The sequence below is a fragment of the Drosophila virilis genome, chromosome 2 (assembly GCF_030788295.1).
Source record: "Drosophila virilis strain 15010-1051.87 chromosome 2, Dvir_AGI_RSII-ME, whole genome shotgun sequence".
Classification (NCBI taxonomy): domain Eukaryota; kingdom Metazoa; phylum Arthropoda; class Insecta; order Diptera; family Drosophilidae; genus Drosophila; species Drosophila virilis.
This window is the reverse complement of record NC_091544.1, coordinates 12,924,748-12,943,307: the sequence shown is the minus strand read 5'-3', so window position 1 is coordinate 12,943,307 and position 18,560 is coordinate 12,924,748. Positions and strand designations below refer to the sequence as shown.

General features: G+C 40.1%; 3 protein-coding genes across 3 annotated transcripts; all 3 read left to right on the top strand.

The window, feature by feature from the left end:
• The first annotated feature begins 6,228 nt into the window (after positions 1-6,228).
• MFS9 (major facilitator superfamily transporter 9) lies at positions 6,229-11,087 on the top strand. The gene is made up of 6 exons (XM_002053960.4): positions 6,229-6,389; positions 8,540-8,654; positions 9,141-9,444; positions 9,574-10,114; positions 10,172-10,448; positions 10,510-11,087. Exons 2-6 carry the CDS (start codon positions 8,593-8,595, stop codon positions 10,835-10,837), a joined length of 1,512 nt encoding a protein of 503 aa, XP_002053996.1. The 5' UTR covers positions 6,229-6,389; positions 8,540-8,592; the 3' UTR covers positions 10,838-11,087.
• Positions 11,088-12,039: 952 nt separating this feature from the next.
• Positions 12,040-12,499, top strand: MtnB (Metallothionein B). Its single transcript, XM_002053961.4, has 2 exons — positions 12,040-12,194; positions 12,260-12,499. The coding sequence occupies exons 1-2, from the start codon at positions 12,170-12,172 to the stop codon at positions 12,364-12,366; spliced, it is 132 nt and encodes a 43-aa protein (XP_002053997.1). The 5' UTR covers positions 12,040-12,169; the 3' UTR covers positions 12,367-12,499.
• A 2,197-nt stretch (positions 12,500-14,696) lies between these two features.
• On the top strand, positions 14,697-15,863 carry Dic2 (Dicarboxylate carrier 2). Its single transcript, XM_002053962.4, has 2 exons — positions 14,697-15,179; positions 15,257-15,863. Exons 1-2 carry the CDS (start codon positions 14,776-14,778, stop codon positions 15,702-15,704), a joined length of 852 nt encoding a protein of 283 aa, XP_002053998.1. The 5' UTR covers positions 14,697-14,775; the 3' UTR covers positions 15,705-15,863.
• The last annotated feature ends 2,697 nt before the right edge of the window (positions 15,864-18,560 follow it).

Genomic DNA, 18,560 nt, shown 5'->3' with positions numbered 1-18,560 from the left:
GGTTTAGCCACGCCCGCCCCGACCGACAATATTATAATATTAATAATGCCAGTACTGAAGCTGGTAAAGCTGATGCTTAATATTAATATTAATTTAACGCATGCCAGCGTCAACGGTGCGTATGATTGATACTTGATTATGTGGCACGTATTGTGCATTACCTTAGAATTGCCACTCAATTGCTGCAAACTTTCTCTTCAGAAACGTAATTTCCTGTGCTTTTCATTAGTGCTGTCCTAGAGGGGCGGGGCTTGTCTGAAAGCTTGAAATATGCAGTGAATGCTGTCTCCTTTAGCTGCAATTGCAACTGGCAACTAGCAACTGGCAACCAGCGACTGGCAAGAGGTAACTTGCAATGAAACCACTCACACACAGCATGCACGGGCCGTTTGCAATGGTCGACAGTTTGTTGACCCTATCAGACCCTACAAAAAGGGGCAACACAAGCACATGACAATTGCTGGACACAGGCAGCATATGCCCATGAGAAAACCTTATACTATATGCAGCTCTTTCTGGCCCACTTACGCTGTCTCTTTCTGTCTGCTTGGCTGTCTGTCTGGCTCTTTGATGCGGCACGTTGCATTGTGTGGCCCATTTTGACGCCAGAGACAACTCGGTGAATGTTTAATGAATTGGTTCAGAGCAACTTTTAGCTTGGCAACTGCTCTCATGGCCACTCTTGACCACTCGCATTGCATGCGCCCTTGTTGATGTACTTTTAAAGGGCTGCTTCTCATACAAGTTTTCTGTTGCAGCTATGCCTTCACTCCCCCAAGGGCCTGAATTTTCCTAGTCTGCTGGCAAAACGCATTATTTCATTTTAGCTGAACGTTATTAAAACTTTACCACAAAGCTGCAGCAAAAGTTCTTCGGGGCGCACCTTTGCCTTTGTGGTTGGGTTTTGGTTTTTGTGGGCAACGTGGGTGTTGGGCAAAAGCAAAAGTTGTGCTCTAATTAAGCGCTAATAACATTTTAGCACAGTTTTCCAAGGGAACGAAAACTTTGCCACTGCTGCTGGCTACGATGTACTTTTGTATTTATAAGGGTTGCTAGCATTGCAAATATGACGAAACGCCAGGGTAGCTAATAAAAACTGAAAACCAATTTGCATTCCTGGACAGTGAATGTAATCAATTTCATATAGCTGAGCTGGAAGATAATTAAGAGTCCTCAACGAGGAGATACCCCTTAGCATGCCAATCAAATTAATGAATACGCTTGCATAAAATAATATCCAACATATTGGATGGACTGGAAAAATTGAGTGCCACAAGTACCACACTATCCCTCCATTATGTCATTAAGTGTCTGATATTGCACAGTTATATGATATGCTCTTTATTTCATTGTTTATGTGCAGGGTATAAAAATACATATTAATTTCCTTTTGGCACAGTGGCTGGCTGGCCAAATTGCAGCGATAGCCATCTAAATCCCAGGGCTTAGCATTTTCTGTGCAAATTTTTAGGCAGCTGCCAACTATCACAGTGGACAGCGGAGCAAAACAAATAGAGGGACACGACTGAGCGAGAGAGACAGAGACAGAGAGAGAGAGAGAGAGAGAGAGAGAGAGACAGAGAGAGAGTGGGCGTTAGCCCGAGCAGCCAGCTTGTAGCCTAGGGCAACTGGGCGAGCTGTGTGTGATATGAGACTTCTACAACTGTATGCTAGCTGCCTTCCTGCAAGGCTAGTCAATTGAGTCCTATAGCTAAGTTTGAGCTGACAGTTGTCGTTGCCAAAGCGTTTGCTCTGTTGCTGTTGTTGCAGTTGGAGTTGTTGTTGCTGTTGGAGTTGTTGTTCAGCTGCAGGCGATGTCAGTGTACTTTACATGTTGGCAAATAGCTGTCCCCAGCGGTGCCTTTGCTGTTTGCTTGCCCCCAACCGGGCCGGTGTTGCTTTACACATGCCGGCCAACTATTTCAATGACTGGCACTTGAGTAATGTACAGTCGCATGTGTTGCATGTGATTTACCTAAGTGCAGGCAACGATCAGCAGCTTTATCAATGTTATCAAAGTATCATGCATTGCCATAGCACATAAAAATGATTTATGAGCGCCCAGCAACAACAGCAACAACAGCAGCCACATGTTGGCAATTTTCTAGCATGTGCTCCCCAAGCACTGACCAAAATTGATATCAGATTAAATTGAATTTTGATTTGAGCCATGCAGTAAAAGCAGTTGAGCAATTAAGTTGACTGGCATTTGCAAAGTTGAAACACCTTGACATAAACGAGGTCAGATCTTCAATGAGATGTCCTCGGTACTGGCTCTCTTTCTATCTCTTTTTCTCTCTCTCTCTCTCTTGTTCTCTGTCTCATTCTCTGTCTTTGTTTGTCTGAGGCAAATAAACGCTTATTTGCACACTAATTGCACCTGCGACGTGCTTTGTTATTATAAAATTTTATATTTACACTGCGAGTGGTTCGTGCTTTCTTTGTTTTTCGCCTATATTCATATACGTGTGTGAGTGTGTGTGTGTGTGTGTGTGTGTGTGTGTGTGTGTGTGTAGCGCTTTTGTCACAATATTTGTCATTGTGCCGTGTCTTGTAGTCGCTTGTTAGTGCTAAAAGGCTTTTCTGGCTTCAGCTGCTGTTGAATTTTTCACAGCCCGGCAGCATGGCGTATGATTAACCATGCAGCTGTCTTCGCACTGCGGTTGCTGCGTATTTCAAGCCTAATGAATCTGCCAGGCTTTGAGTTATATACACATATGCAACGGGTTTGTAAAGACCCAATGCATCCTTGACATAGGAGATGGCTTGTGTGTGCCTGGCCATTTTGTACATCGGAAGGCTTTTAGCGCTAATTCCCTGAACATTTTCCGTTTTCGTTGTTTCTTTGAACTTCATCACTTTCGGTGTCACACTTTCACTTGTCGCTAATTCCCTGAGGCGTGACTGAAGGCACGTGCGGCGAAGGTCGTTTTTAATAGCCGCAATTAGTTAATTAAAGTGCGCCGCAATTGGGGCTGATCAAGTCAAATTTTCGATGGGATTGCCTTCACTGTTGAATTCTAACCATGACATTGCATACTTATGGGCGTTACGATTTAGCGAACTTGCGCCGGCTTGTGCATTTGAGCAGCTTTAATATTTGAGCAGCAGAAGGACAACGGGCTGAATATTCGTACTGCCCTGTCCCTTGGCCCCCATCGGGGATTTACGTCTGTCCAAATGCAATGCAAATGTCCAGCTGGGTGAAGAGACTGTCGCTGCTGCATCTCAAGTAGTTGGCCAACAACTGGGTCGAGCAAATAGCACTGCGGCAGGACAAAAGCAGTAGTAAGCTGAGATGGAGGAGTCGACGAAGCAGCTGGAAACTTTTACACCGAGTCACGAGCTGTGCCCGTGCTGAGGCTTTTGTAATGTGCGCTCAACTTGGCGCAACTTTTGTCAAGTTAAAATCAAAGGACCTGCAGCCGCTTCAAGTTTGGCCAAAGTTGCGCATAAAATGCCATTAAAGGCTCACGTAGCCAGAGTCAAACGACAAATTCGCATTGCGTACCTGGGAGCACGATTTCAATACTAAATGAAAACAATGAATTCGAAATGCCGTCTAGTCAAATAATTTAACTTCTTAAACTACTTTACTAAATTTTCGGCATTATTTGTTGTACATTCAGGTGCAATTATTTGCACTCAGTTCCATTCACTTTGAGCCACAGACAAGCCAACGGTGCACAATTAAAATGCAATTTGTTGAAAACAAAGCGAAGCACCCCATTGCTAAAGCAACAAAAGAGTGGTCGAGGGCGACAGCCCTTTGCCACTGAGGCAAATAAAATCCACAAACAATGAAGCACAACGACAAGAAATGCGAATAATGCCAAAGTAAAACCAGCGCCAAAACCTGACATTGTGGCATGCAACTACCGCAAAAGCATTGCTACAAATGGCGCATTTAATAGAGGTCTTTTGAACTCAATTTCCAATATTGGCGGTATTTTGTGCCAGATTTTCCGGAACGATTTAATTAGAGCATTTAAAAATAGTTAAGAAAATATTCAATTTAACTTCTTTTAGACTTTGTAACCATTTATATTTTTATGGACTGCTTTTAATTTAAAATAATGTGACAGAGGAAAGACAGCCAATGCTGCTGTGGCCTTCTAAACCAATTTCATGAATGGAAGTTCATGTCCATTAAAAATGTCGTATTTATATTTTTGTTATAGAGGAGCAAGCATCTGTGTGTTACGACCTTTTAGATCTCTTGTATACACATCTGACATAAATGTGCTTTAAGTATGAGAATTTCTTTATTTAATTTCATTTTTTCATATGTAACTTGCACTCTATATAAAATACTGCCTTAGCTTATGCGAAACACACGAAAAGCATGCCTGAAAGTGAGGCAGCCTATTGCACACTCATTTATTCACAGAGGTGTGAAATGTTATTGTAGGCGTTCTCGTTTCCTTACGCTTGGGGCCAAAACAATTAGCAGGAGCAGCGCGCAAATGTTGCGATTTGGCTTGAGGCTCGTTTGCAAATTGCAAACAATTTGATGACAGCTGCATTTTATCAATCAATTTCTTTTTTACGCAAGCATCTCACATTGTTTCTGTATTGGGGCTGTGTGTACGTAGTGTGTCCATTTGGGCAGCTTGTTTACATTGCTGTGTTGTGTTGTGCTGTTTTCTCACGTGCTGCTGGCTGTCAATGCAAATTGAATTGCCTTTCGCTTTGCTCTGTGTACAACACATTGTTTATTTATTTGGTAGCACGTGCGACTCTCACAATTGCATGCGGTATGACGCAAAATTTTTGATTATACTAATACGTGTTAATACATAGCAATATATATGTGTATTCTTTTAATTATTTTAATTACAATTATCGTTGCTTAAATGTTTTATTTTTCAATATAACGGCTAACATGGCGGCTGTGCAATTTAACAGCGTGTCTGTTAATGTGCACTGCTTGATGCTGTTACAGCAACAGCTCTGCGAAGCGCTTAACATTAACAGCGTCGTGCTGCCTATTAGAGTTTAATTAAAATTTCGTTTCATATAATTAACGCATGTGCTCATAATAGCTCAGAAAGATGTCACACAAATCAATCCGGCTGAAACCGGTCAACTTTAGAGCTGTTTATTTGTATTACCAATTGCGTCCAACGCTGTCCAATTCGCACTTGCTAATGCAAATTAGCCATTATTTGTATTGTAGTCCAAATGTTTTTGTTTTGAATACATAAAATGCGTATGCCCCAATGCAAATGCGTATATCACGCATCGTTTACTTAAGCCCTGCCTGCACGGCACGCTTTACCGTGCACAAAATGGCTTTATGCCCTTGCGGCTAGCCATTTTTGCAAAAGTTTATTTATAAATCACATACAAATATGTTACGTGTGAACGAAACTAATTTTGAATGTGTTAAAAATATAACTGGTTTTTTGCAAACATGTGCGCCCTCCCATGTCTAGCAATTAGAGTTCTGTTATAGTCAAAATATATTTATAAATAAAATAAAATAAAATAAATACATATAAAGCATACTCTAAACATTTAACGAGCTTTTAAAAGATAACGCAATAAATCGCAGACTTAGCTTTTCATATATAATAATTTATTTAATAATAGTTCAGGCAAATTTGGTTTTTCGATTGGAATATGAGTCTTTTATTTTCGAATTTATTACTTAGTTACTATGTAAGCAATGTCATCTGGCCACTGTTGAATTTATGTATTTAGCCGATGGGTTGTTTATTTAGTTGACGCCTACTGCTCAGATGATAAATTAAGTTATTTATATTATATTATCAGATGTGATAAAAATTCTTGTCTTCTTTTGGTACTTATCTATAAATTGTTCTAGCCCACATGCAGATCATTTGAAAGAAGTTCATAAAAGCTAATGGAAAAAGTTAAATCTTGGCATAATTTAATTTAATAATAAAACAGCGCGTGAATTCCGTTGTTTTTTTTTTTAGATTACTATCTTTATAGCGCCCACATTTTGTGCCTAATCAAACCATAAGCTTTATGTCGATTACCATCACGATTACCCAGGCAAAGAGCAAATTGCTCGCACAATGTGATTAGTCTCCAGTCAAGGTTTAAATCCAGACGCGCTATGTGCTGCTCTGTCCGGTTGTACCTTAATTGAAGTTAACTGAACGCAACGCACGATCAGCTGAGCAGATCAGAGCAGAGCTCAACGCCGAGTCTCTGGAGCGTAGCTAAGCCGGTCGAGCACTTTGCGGTCGCGTTCAGCTGGACGCCGGCAACAAGCTGCAGTTTCAGTGCGCTGCGAGCAACCGGCGGCTAAACACCTGGCCACGCATCCAACAAATCACACCGCCCAGATACACCCAACAGCTGCAAAGGGAGAGATCAGCTAAAGGAGTTTGAAGAGCCTTTAACAAAGTTTCGTGGTGCGTTCAAGTGTTCTGGCATTCTGTGTATAATGGTTACTTGAAATATGCATGTGCATGTGATTGAGTGTGCGAGTGTGTGTGTGTATTTAATTTAACTATTTTCTATCTAAAAGTTGTATGCATTTGTTAAGCTGTTGGAGTTAGTTTGTGCGGCTTTGTTGTTTGCACAACTGCCACTTTGATAGTTTTGATTAAAGAGTTTCTGCTATTTTTGCATGCAGCACATGAAACGCTGTAAATTAACTACAAATTCAGGCAGCTGTTTTAAATTGTAACTTTTAATTTGTCAGGGTAGAACAAGTGTTTTGACTTTCAATCGCATGTGCATATGACGAAGCAAACAAAGCAAATTTATCGTATTGCTTCATAAATGTCACCGCCTTATTTATTACATACCGAACACAACTTGGACACTATATATTTAAATTTTGTTATGTAGTTTTTGTCTGCCAGCCCATCGAACACTTATTGGCATTTGAATTTACTTGTCATTCATTCAAATTCGACAATTGTAATTTTCTCAGCATTTGCTAAGGTTTTATCTAAGGCTAGTTAACGCAAATATCATCATAACAATAGATATGCTCATATTTACTGGCTGAATTGTGCTCAACAGCTGTTGTTGTTGTTTGCTTTGAGGTTTACTCTAATCAGACCAAACTGAAATTTAATTGTTAACAAATTAAGATTAGCACGCGCTAATAGGAACTTAATCGGGACGGGTCATAACTCATCTACAATGTTGTGGAATTCTGTTGGGCCCATTGTTGCTCGTTAGACTATTTTTTGTTAAATCTAAGCAAATGGCTTATAAATCATATTGTAGCCTAGCCAATTGCTTAATTTAATTCTGTTCAGCATTAGCACTAAAACTGAATATTATTTCTGGTAGTTGAAATTGCTTTAATTTGTAATTTATTGTGCGTTAGGTTATAGTATAATGTATTTAAGCCGAACGCCTAAAGCTGGTTATGTATTCAATGCTAAATGAAATTAAATTGAATTTATTTAAAGAGAAAATTGGACAGTTTAATAGAAAGTGAATATAGGTACATAAAACAGGAAATTTTATGATATGTGCACACTTCAAGCCCATGAACCGGCTTGAAATTTGATACCTAGGCTTGACAGGATTTGAGCTAAACTAGTTTAAGCCAGGCACTAAATAGATTGATGTGAAGTAATCAATGCGTGTGTTGATTATTAGTTGAATGCTAATTTAAAAGGGGAATTAGAATAATGAAAATTGCAGACAATAGCATATCTTATCATATCGTTAGTATCTCTTATCTAATGACACTTCTAAAAATAAATGTCGCTCTTAGCTCTGATTGCCGAAAAATTGTAGACACGTGCAAATAAGTGAACAGTTTTAAAGCACGTAACTGGGGAATGGGTACTGGGCGACTGGAGACCGGGGTCTATGCACTGGGAATAGCTGATATTCATGCTAAGCAAATTAAGTGAAAGTCCCCCAAAAACCGGTCGCTGAGCTTTGCCCAAGTGCTTGGGCTCACTTACGCCACAACTACATATATGATGCGATAACTTTTGTTGTATGCGTGTGCGTGTGTGTGTGTGTGTGTGTGTGTGTGTGTGTGTGTGTGTGTGTGTGTATGTGTTCTGTACTATATTTCGCGTGCCTCAAATGGCACAATTTGCAAAACTATGTGCTTAATAAGTTAAATGGATAATTGAGTTAAGAGGCGTTATCATCCAAGGAGCATTGCCGATGAGGCGAGACAATTGCCTAAAATACAAATTTTTTTTTTTGTGAGTTCTATGCATTTGTATATCCGGATTAAGATGCTTGGCGAATCAATGCCTTGCCCCGTGGCATGGCTAAAGTTCTATGTCAATGTCAATTGTAGCCGGCACGCAATGCTGCCCGGAGACAATAAATTGCTGTAGATTTGTTTATAAATAGCAGGGCGCGAACAAAGAAATATTAAATTGCAAAAAATTATGACACGCTTCGTATTGTGTGCAATTTTCCTATTGAACTTGCTCTGGAGATGAATGAGAAGGGGAACTTGAATTTAATTTGATTTTAATGAAACGCCAGCACGCATATTAGACATTTAGCCGGCGTATTTGGTATTTATATTTAAATTGCTTTTTTGTGTGTTTATCTAATTTACTTGCAGGCCCTTAATGCCTGAATAGATTGATCATACGCCCCATACACACAGAACGCAATATGACAGATTTGGAGTCAACAAAAGTCGAAAAGCACAATGGCCATCAGCCGCATCACAACAAGTAAGTTGAAATCAAATATGTGACTACCTCAACTTAAAGCAACAACTGACAAAACTATAAAACAAAAAACAAGAAAATACAAATTCGTTTCCGTGTTATGCCAATGGTTATAACCAATGGCCAAGCAATTATCAAGGAAATGTTCTTGCTGCTTGAATGCAAGACAAACTACTTCTATGTAGGATTTGTATACTGTGCGCATATGTAATATTTTGAAATGCTGCAGCTTCAGCAGCCAAATGGGTCAAAAGCAAACCAGTTGTTAATGCCGCGCATAGCAGAGAAACTGGTTCTGGCCCAACTGGCAACTGCAGACGCTGAAAAATGTTGTACACAAATAAACCAGTAACAATTTATAAATGGCCAGCGAAAGTGGCTTCCCATTTGATTCGGCCTTGGCCGGCAGCGTTATCAGACAAAACAACCATTTGCATATGGTGCTCCATAATAACCAAACAATTTCTTTGTTCTATTCATGCCCAATAGCAATGAACTTGTTGAGAGTGAACCCCTCACCTGGAGATTCTGGCGCAAGCAGCGTTACATTGTGGTGCTGTTGGCCTTTTTTGGCTTCTTCAATGTCTACTCGCTGCGCGTGAATCTTTCTGTGGCCATTGTGGCTATGACCGAGAATCGCACCGTGGTGGATGCCGATGGTAATATATCCTACGAACAGGACTTTCCCTGGGACCCCAAGCAGAAGGGCCTAATATTGAGCTCCTTCTTCTATGGCTATATCATGACACAGTTCCTAGGCGGCTACATTGGCACCAAAGTTGGCGGAAATCTTGTAAGCTTGATAACAGATATTTCCTTTAATTTAAAAATTATTTAATAACTTTGTTTTGCATATTTTCTATAGAATATTTCAATTATTATATGTTTTTTTTCTCTTATTTCCTTCCCTTTTATGTGACAGGTTTTTGGCTTGGGCATCGGCACAACTGCCATCCTCACCCTGCTCACGCCATTGGCAGCTAACCACAGCTTGGGAATGTTCCTGGCTGTGCGCATTATTGAGGGCGTATTCGAAGGCGTCACATTTCCGGGCATTCATGCCGTGTGGGCTAGGTGGTCGCCGCCATTGGAACGCTCTCGCATGGCATCAATTGCATTTGCAGGCAATTATGCTGGAACGGTGATTGCAATGCCATCGTCTGGTATGTTGGCAGCACGCTACGGCTGGGCGAGCGTTTTCTACGTATTTGGAGCAATTGGTGTAGTCTGGTTGATACTGTGGTTGCTGTTTGTACGTGCGGGGCCAGAGCTGGATCGCTTCTGCTCGAAAGAGGAGTGTGAGTACATACAGAAATCGATTGGCTATGTGGGCGCCAAGAAGATCAAGCACCCTTGGAAAGCGTTTTTCACATCGATGCCCTTCTATGCCATTATTGCATCACACTTCTCTGAGAACTGGGGCTTCTATACGCTGCTCACACAGCTGCCCAGTTTTCTTAAGGGTAAGCTGTTTACTAGGAGCTCAATCTAGAAAGTATTTAATACTATTTTCCTTACAGATACGCTTAACTTTGATCTGGGCAAAACTGGCTTCTTATCGGCTCTGCCCTACCTGGCTATGGGCATTTTGCTGGCCATATCTGGTTATCTGGCCGATTGGCTGCAGGTGAAGGGCATCTGGACTACAACACAAGTGCGTCGAAACTTCAATTGTGGTGCTTTCTTGGCTCAAACGGTCTTCATGATGCTAACGGCTTATATTATGGATCCCACTTGGTCGGTTGTTTTTATTACAATTGCCGTCGGCCTGGGCGCCTTTGCTTGGTCCGGATTCGCGTAAGTTGCCACAAATGCAGCTGTCAGCTGTGCAGCGCCTTAATTCTTGAAACGCTTGCAGTGTCAATCACTTGGACATTGCACCACAGCACGCCAGTGTTCTGATGGGCATTGGCAATACGTTTGCCACCATTCCCGGCATTGTCAGTCCCCTGCTGACGGGCTACATTGTGGGCGATAGCGGAGACCGTTATGAATGGCGCCTGGTCTTCTTTATATCGGCTGGCATTTATCTTGTTGGCTGCGTCATCTACTGGTTTTATGCCTCGGGCGAGCTACAGGAGTGGGCCAAGACGCCCGAGCAAAAGGCTTCGGAGGCCGAACAGAAACAACTGCAGCTGACACAGACAACTGGATTCGTTAACACAGCGGCCGAGCTAAAGGACTAACCGATCCAGCACCGCCAGAACAATCAACGTGTTCAACTCCAAGCACAGCAGTAACCAATACCAGAGACACATTTTAGTTTAGTTTATACTCGTATTCATTCACAGTATCATATTGTGCCTTTGAATTTCTTCTTTGTTATGTGATGCTAACAAGTGGATTTTATTCATTTTAGCCCATTGACTATTTTTAGAGCTGTTTGTGCACTCGCAGCGAGTGCAGTCGCAAATAAACAAAGTTTATATTACTCGAGCTGGCAAATATTATGTATTGCAAAGGATAAGAATGTGATTCTTTCAGAAGCTATTGCATAATGCTTTTGAGCTCTTACAGAAAGAGAATGTTATTGCAAACAGTGTAAGCTGTGCCCATAAAAATACCTTTTGACGACCAATAATTCTCACAGGTGATATGAATATATTTTGTTTTTATACGACGTCTAGAGTATCGTCCGATTATCTGCTTACTTATTTAAATAAATTTGTACAATATCTCGCAACTAAACTTGCTACATGCAAATATTTCTCCTTTCATGCCGCAAGGTATGCAATCGAATTTTCTCAATTACTTGGAATGAGCTTTGGCGCACTTTAAAAAGCATCCCCAAAAATGTGCAACATTTTGATACAAAGTTTTTTGCTCAAAATAAAGCCTATGCAATATGTTGATTAATTTTGTCCAAATTCAATTTTTAAAGCGCGTAAGGCAGTTTCCTACTACAAAGTCGATTTGGCTAGCCAGTCCAAGTTTCCGGCAGTTTAGAAAACTGTAACGAAAACGAAATGCTGCCATTAAATTGATTGAAGTTTTATTTGTTTGGCGAATCGAACCGATTTTGTGGATAAGTTGCTTGACTGTTTTTCGCAGACCCTGCAGGATAGAGTTAACGTACTCTATACATACATATAAATATTGAATCACGTTACAGCCTGGCAGCCGTATTGGCGCACCGGCCTGTTTTTTTTTTTTTTTTTTCGATTTGTGTATGCAAGCATACTGCATACTGATAAGCTGATAAGTGCGCCGTGTGCAGCACGGCCAATCGTGCTGGACGCCGAAGCGAGGCAGGTGTTGGGCGCAAAATTTGTTTGCATAATGCCAACAACTGATAGGCGCGAGCAGTTACGCACTTTGCGCACGAGCTGCTGATAAGCCTGGCCCATTCCTGTCTGCTTGGTTTTGCACCCGACATTGAATTCGGAATTGCTATAAATATATTATGCCTGCTCAGTAGAGGCATCAACAGTTGAGTACAGCAAGTGAAAAGCTTTGCAATAATTAAACATTTTTCATTTCGGAAAGCTATCAACAATTACTAAAAAAATAATAGCATAATGGGCTGCAAGGGTTGTGGAACTAGTAAGTTTAATATATATTTTAAATAAATAATACGAATTGGATACTGACTAACTTCATTTATACAGATTGCCAGTGCACGGCACAGAAGTGTGGCAGCAATTGTGCCTGCCATAAGGATTGCAACTGTGTGTGCAAGTCTGGACCCAAGGAGCAATGCTGCAGCAGCAAATAAACAAGAAATGGCAGCAGTTTCTGTTATCCAAAATTGTTCATATAGGCTTGAAACATAAACATTATTGTGTATACATTTTTCGAAATGTTCATCACATGATTAAATAAAAAATGGCATCAAGCTAAAGCATGTATTTGTCTACTGAAAAAGTTTCATTTCAGAATAGTAAAGCTCAGCAAAATAATAATTTAAAGTTTATTTATTTAAACTAAATATTTTCAGAAAATTGCAACTCCACATAACAATGTTCTCTTTATCTCCCCTTCACTTTGTCACTCAACTTTAAATAACATTTTGCGCAACCGCACTCTGTCAAACCAAACTAAAACTCAAATATATATATATATATATATATATATATAAACAAAAAACTGCAATATTTTTTATTGCTGACTCAAAATAATGCTTGCTGTTTAAATAGATTTTAGCTTTTATAACAAACATAATATGCTGGCACTTTTCATATTTGGCTTGACATTTTTTTAGGACTTTTCCCATCTGAAAGCAATCAAATATTTTTGGCTTGCGCAGCAGTAAAACAATTTGATGGCTGACGCACTACTTTTTTTTATGCATGTCCATCATAATTAACTAACTCTTACCAATAACAATTTTGACTTTTATGCCCACTAGAAAAGCATGCGACAGTCTGTTGTGCATTTGTCAGAGTTAACTGTGGAATTCAAAGAGGGGCACTTGTATAAACATTGTGGCATCTGAAGGACATGCCAAGCTTTCGCATCCGCTTCCGCTCTGTGTGTGCTGTCAAAATATTTATGAACTGACCACCAACAACAACAACAATAACAACAATAACATTAGCATAATCAAAATGTGCGTGTTTTGCTTTTGGCACTTGCGTCAGTTGCGTGTCGCGAGCGTTTTGTTCGGTATTTTGTATTAGCGTAGTTCGTAAGGGGTCGCGTCTGGGGTTTGATATTGGATCTGGTTCCATTTGGTAAATCAGGTGTAAATGATTTGGCATTTAGTTGCTTGGGCTGAGCACAAGCTAATCGAATTATTGCGTGCATTGAGTTTTCTCTCAAAAATATTTATTGTTGTAAGTGTTTAGTTTAAAAAAAGAGCTGTTGTTTAAAAAAAAATATGCCTAAATTGTCGACGTGTTTGGTAAATGCCTGCGAGCAAGGAAATATTCAAATTCTCCAGGCCTTGCCCAGAAGTAAGTGTGTGTGTGCGCGCATTTAGCACGACCTAAAGCCTTCTCTTTCCAGAAAATCGCGTTAATTACTTCCCTTCGCGCTCTATAATTAAGGGTTCAATTATCATAATTCTATTCAATATGTGTTTACTTTATTTGGGCTATCTCGCTTATAAGTATCTGAACACTTTACAAGATGAGCAGAAGCTTCAAATATCCAACTATTTATGTAGCTTGGGTGCTTTTGTGGTTATCATCTCACTCCTCCGAAATAGTGTACGTTGATATCATGATATCTGTTTAACTGAATGGATTTATATTACCTTTTCACCTACAGGACATGTCAAAGAATAATCCATACTTCTACTACATTTAAGCCGTATATGAGAAAGGAAAATTTGAAGCGACATTGTTTAATAGGTAATCCAAATGTTTGTCATCATTTTATTGGAATTATTGTATCCTGCAAATACAGTTAAATACTGTATTTAAACAGGACTTTTCTAAATAGAAATCCTGTCATTACTTAAATTCATGTACACATAACACATACTTGTAAGTATTCCATGCTACTTTAAAGAATACATTTTTCAACAGTAAGTGTTGAATTATTTTGCAGCTAAACGATCTAATTATTTCATTTCTACAGCATCTGTCCAAGAAGAATCCTTATAGTAAATCATAATAGTCATAGTTATAATGATTAACCGTGTCATGTGTTAAATAAACGGTTGCGTTCTTGACAAAAAATAAAGAAATCAATTGAAGTATATAATTGTGTACACCATTGGACGCTCTGGTTTCAGACTGGAGATGCTTTTGTAGAACTCAAAAAATAAATCATGAAAAGCGAAATTATTTTTGTTTTAGTTTTTTGGTTTCTGTTGAATTCTAAATCTAGAAAATATGTATTTAATATAAAAATGTTTAGATACTTGGATCATTATTTTCCACTTATTCGACAACACGCTGTATAATGTTATCATCTAAATGTGTACAGGTGATCAACCATCCTAATACCTTAAGCTAGCACATTGCCACCTGTTACACATGGCTGGCTCAAGTAGCCGGAGTCACGCAATTGAAAGCAAGGACACAAAATGCCAATTTTTTATTGGGTAAATGACGTCAGGTTGCCTTGCAATTTGCGTCATTTACAACAAATTCATACTTATTTTATTACAGTTAATAATTTTGGTAGACATTTTTATAGTTGAATTAATTGTTGAAATAAGTTGTTTAAATTTAATATGTTGGTTGATCAGCGTCGTATTTCGCGTTGGTATTTCGGCGGTGTTGCCAGCTCAATGGCAACGATGGTTACGCATCCATTGGATTTGCTGAAGGTATTGATCCAGACGCAGAAGGAGAACTTATCTATTCTAGAAACGACCCGGAAAATTGTACGTGAACAGGGCGTATGGGCAATGTATAATGGTATCTCAGCCTCTCTACTACGCCAATACACTTACACGTTATCTCGTTTTGGTCTCTATACCGCTGGTGCCCGCATGATAGACACCACCTCGATGACGAGTAAAGTCCTGCTGGCCGCGTTCGGCGGAGCCGCTGGTGGATTTATCGGTGCTCCGGCGGATTTGCTGAACGTGCGTCTGCAGAATGACGTAAAGCTGCCCCATGCGCAACGAAGAAAGTAAACAAATTTATATACGCCCATAGCATAGGTGTTGGGTCAGACTTGTTGTAGTTTGCTGATATTCTGAATTGCAGCTACAAGCACGCCGTCGACGGACTTGTGCGAGTCTGTCGCGAAGAGGGTTGCTCACATCTGTTTAATGGCGCCTCTATTGCTGCGACGCGTGGTGCTTTTATGACTGTTGGCCAAATTGCTTTCTATGAAGAGACCAAGGACCTTCTTGTCGCCGCAGGTTTTCCTAGCCGAACGGACACGTACATCTTCGCATCAATAATATCGGCGATTGCGGCAACAGGGCTTACCCAGCCCATAGATGTGGCCAAGACGCGGCGCATGAATGCACGTCCTGGTGAATACGCAAGCATGACAGATGTGTTCTACAGGACGGCCCTGGAGGGACCAATGGCATTTTTCAAGGGCTCGATTCCGGCGTTTGCACGTCTGGGACCGCATACGGTATTGCTGTTTATAACGCTCGAGTTTTTGCGTACGCATTTTGGCTATTTACCTGACAATGCATAGTATTGGTGTGACTGAATTCACTTGTCTAGCTCTCAGAGCCATTTTGATTTGCTAAGTATATAAATTATATTGTGTAAGACTGTAAGACAAATAACACATTTTAATATCGAAAGAAGGTAAATAATAACTTGTGAAAATAATAAATAATAAATGTGGCTTTCTTTGGCAAATTCAATTGAAAATAATTAATGTGCATTCGGCGCATATAGAATTATTATAATGAGAGCCATTAGGATGCGCAAAAATATATGTAAATTTCTCATGCACCCCGGCAGCCAGTCCATATATGTATGGATTATTTGTAGCATTATGCGCTGTCGTTTCTATAAGCAGCCATTAATATGCGATGTCTGTGACATAAATCGGGGGATCTCTGCGGTTTGAATTCATTGTCGCATGGTCGTTGCATGGGCGTTGACAATGACAAAGGGCAAAGGACAATGCTATGCCCGCATAATTATTTACGCAACGGTCAAGGACATTGTGTCAGGCAAATAATCACGCACACACACACAAGCACAGACACGCAGCAAAAACGATGCGGGTGCGCTACTTCGAAAATAAGTTAAATATTTATGACAAAACTGAGCTCTTAACTCGACAAAACATGGCAAAAGTAGCTTGAAAGCGGCTGCAATTGTTGGTAATTTAAATGCAGGCCAATAAATTGAAGCACATTTTTAACTGGCGCTTTTATGTCCTGGCGCTCATTTTGCAAGCGAACATTATATCCTTTATGCACGGAAGTCCATTTAAACTGGCATCGGGATGGGACCAGGAAGCGAGACAATAAAGTGGCTGACTAAAGACCCGAGTTGCAGCTCCCAGTTCTCAGTTCGCAGTTTGCACAGCGTTTAAATACCTTCGTGTCCGGCGCCATTTCCCTAGCCAGGCCGGGCAAGGGAAATGCAATAAACTTCTAAATCAGTCGATTAAGCTGCGAGTTGAGAGCTACGAACAATGCGAATGCCCCTAAAAGCATGCTTCGTGTACACACACGGACACACACATCCACACACACCCGCACAACCGTACACACACAGCCGCACAATCACAAACTCACGCAGTCGAAGCAAGAGTTGTGATAAATGTTGAGCAATTAAAATAAGTAGCGAGCACATCACTTGGTGTTTCGAGCGAAAATGTAAAGGGGCAGGAGTCCTGGTATTTCTTTAGCTTGGTGTGGATTTTGCTGTCAGCAAAGTGCAACGCGTAGTTCTCTAATGAAAATAGAGTTAGAGAATTGCAAATAAAAAAATGTAGATAACTAACTAGTGCTGCTATAAAAAATGCCGATAGTCTTGTCCCAAGGAGCGTGGCTGAAAATGTCAGTGGAAAGTTAGATTAATCTTGAACTACACAGTAAAAAATTGACAAAACGAAGCGCTAACGAGAAACTTGTTACGATTCGTAGTTGAGTCCCAAGTGGTTGTAAAATAAGTATAAGAATGGTGGGCCAAGTGAAAAAAGTAATTTTATTTCTTTCAAGCAAAATCATATTTTATTGAAGTTTAGAAATTGTGGACGCTTGATTGGGAATTGCCTTCCGCACATTAAGTGTTCAGCCACTGTATAATTACACTTTAAATTGCATACCCTGTAGACAGATTCAACATTACGAGAAGTATCACAATTGCCCTGGTTTCTCCTGAATCTAAATGAAAATGCATTCATTTGAGTAAATAAGTTGTCTTGAATGTTAATGTGGCTGTTACCTATGCAATTTTGGCCTGTATCATCACCTTAATCGCACTAAGTGCTTTTGGCGTATTTTCAAGATTGAATATACTTTTATATTGGCATTAAGCTTGGGCTTTATTTAGTGTAAACACTTTTCTATGCCTTTTTCAGCATCTGTTGGCAATACATTTACGCCAATTGCTCTTACATTTAAATGCCACACACATACACACACGCCGGCGAGCATAACAGTTTATCTTTATAATTAGATCTTGGCAACTGTATCTTTCAGCCGACATACCGTTGATAGCAAGCATTGCAAAGTGCCCGGAAAGTAGTTTACAATGCCAAGTTTCAGTCAGTGCCAGCGGCACAACAGTTCGCCAAATGGCAGCACGTACTACATAAGGAAAACCAGTGGAAAACTAGAACCAATCCCGAAACCAAAACCTGGAACCAAACAACCAACAGCCGCGACTGGCTGACTGGTGAAACTTGGCTCATTAAAGATTAAGGCACATTAGCGCCAATGGTGTGAGAGAGACGGGAGGAGGGGCAGCAAATTTCAGCACCATCAGCATAAATATTTATGTAAATTGGGATTAAAAGTATTTTGAATGTATTTTACAGTGAAAACTTTGGCAATGAAACGTTATTGTCTACCCGCACTTCCGTCGAAGGCGTTGTATACATTTTAAATTGCTATTTAATTACTTAAAATCAACAAATGCAATTGCTTTAAACCTAGCGTGGCTGGCCTTTAATGGCTAACCTTGCCCCGGCCGGAGACTTAGCTGCTGCGAAGCATGAAGTTAGCTGCATATTTTGGCCAGCAAGGCTCACAGAGTTATCTGTGGAACTGCATTGTTTCGACGTGATATTTTGCATTTGCTGCACTCAAGGCTGGCAACCAAAAATATGAACTAAACGAATGGATGCTACAATCGTGGGGCCGTCTATAATTTATGTTGCCATGTACAAAAATAAGCTAAAAATGCACGAGACCCCGCCAAATATATTTTGAGTTGAGGTATGAAAAATGTGCAAGGTCGACAGCTATGTGCACAGGGATATTGTGAAGGGCATAAGGATGCCAGCTGATGGCCATTAGCTGTGTTGGCTTCTACTTTTCAAAGACGAGTTTTCAATACAATTATCAGAGAACTCATTAATATG

Coding starts and splice junctions, on each gene's coding strand:
- MFS9 (XM_002053960.4), top strand. CDS start 8,593: ATGACAGATTTGGAGTCAACAAAAGTCGAAAAGCACAATGGCCATCAG. Junction 8,655..9,140: donor CATCAGCCGCATCACAACAA/GTAAGTTGAAAT, acceptor CATGCCCAATAG/CAATGAACTTGTTGAGAGTG. Junction 10,115..10,171: donor GCTGCCCAGTTTTCTTAAGG/GTAAGCTGTTTA, acceptor TTTTCCTTACAG/ATACGCTTAACTTTGATCTG.
- MtnB (XM_002053961.4), top strand. CDS start 12,170: ATGGGCTGCAAGGGTTGTGGAACTA. Junction 12,195..12,259: donor CTGCAAGGGTTGTGGAACTA/GTAAGTTTAATA, acceptor TCATTTATACAG/ATTGCCAGTGCACGGCACAG.
- Dic2 (XM_002053962.4), top strand. CDS start 14,776: ATGTTGGTTGATCAGCGTCGTATTTCGCGTTGGTATTTCGGCGGTGTT. Junction 15,180..15,256: donor CCCCATGCGCAACGAAGAAA/GTAAACAAATTT, acceptor TCTGAATTGCAG/CTACAAGCACGCCGTCGACG.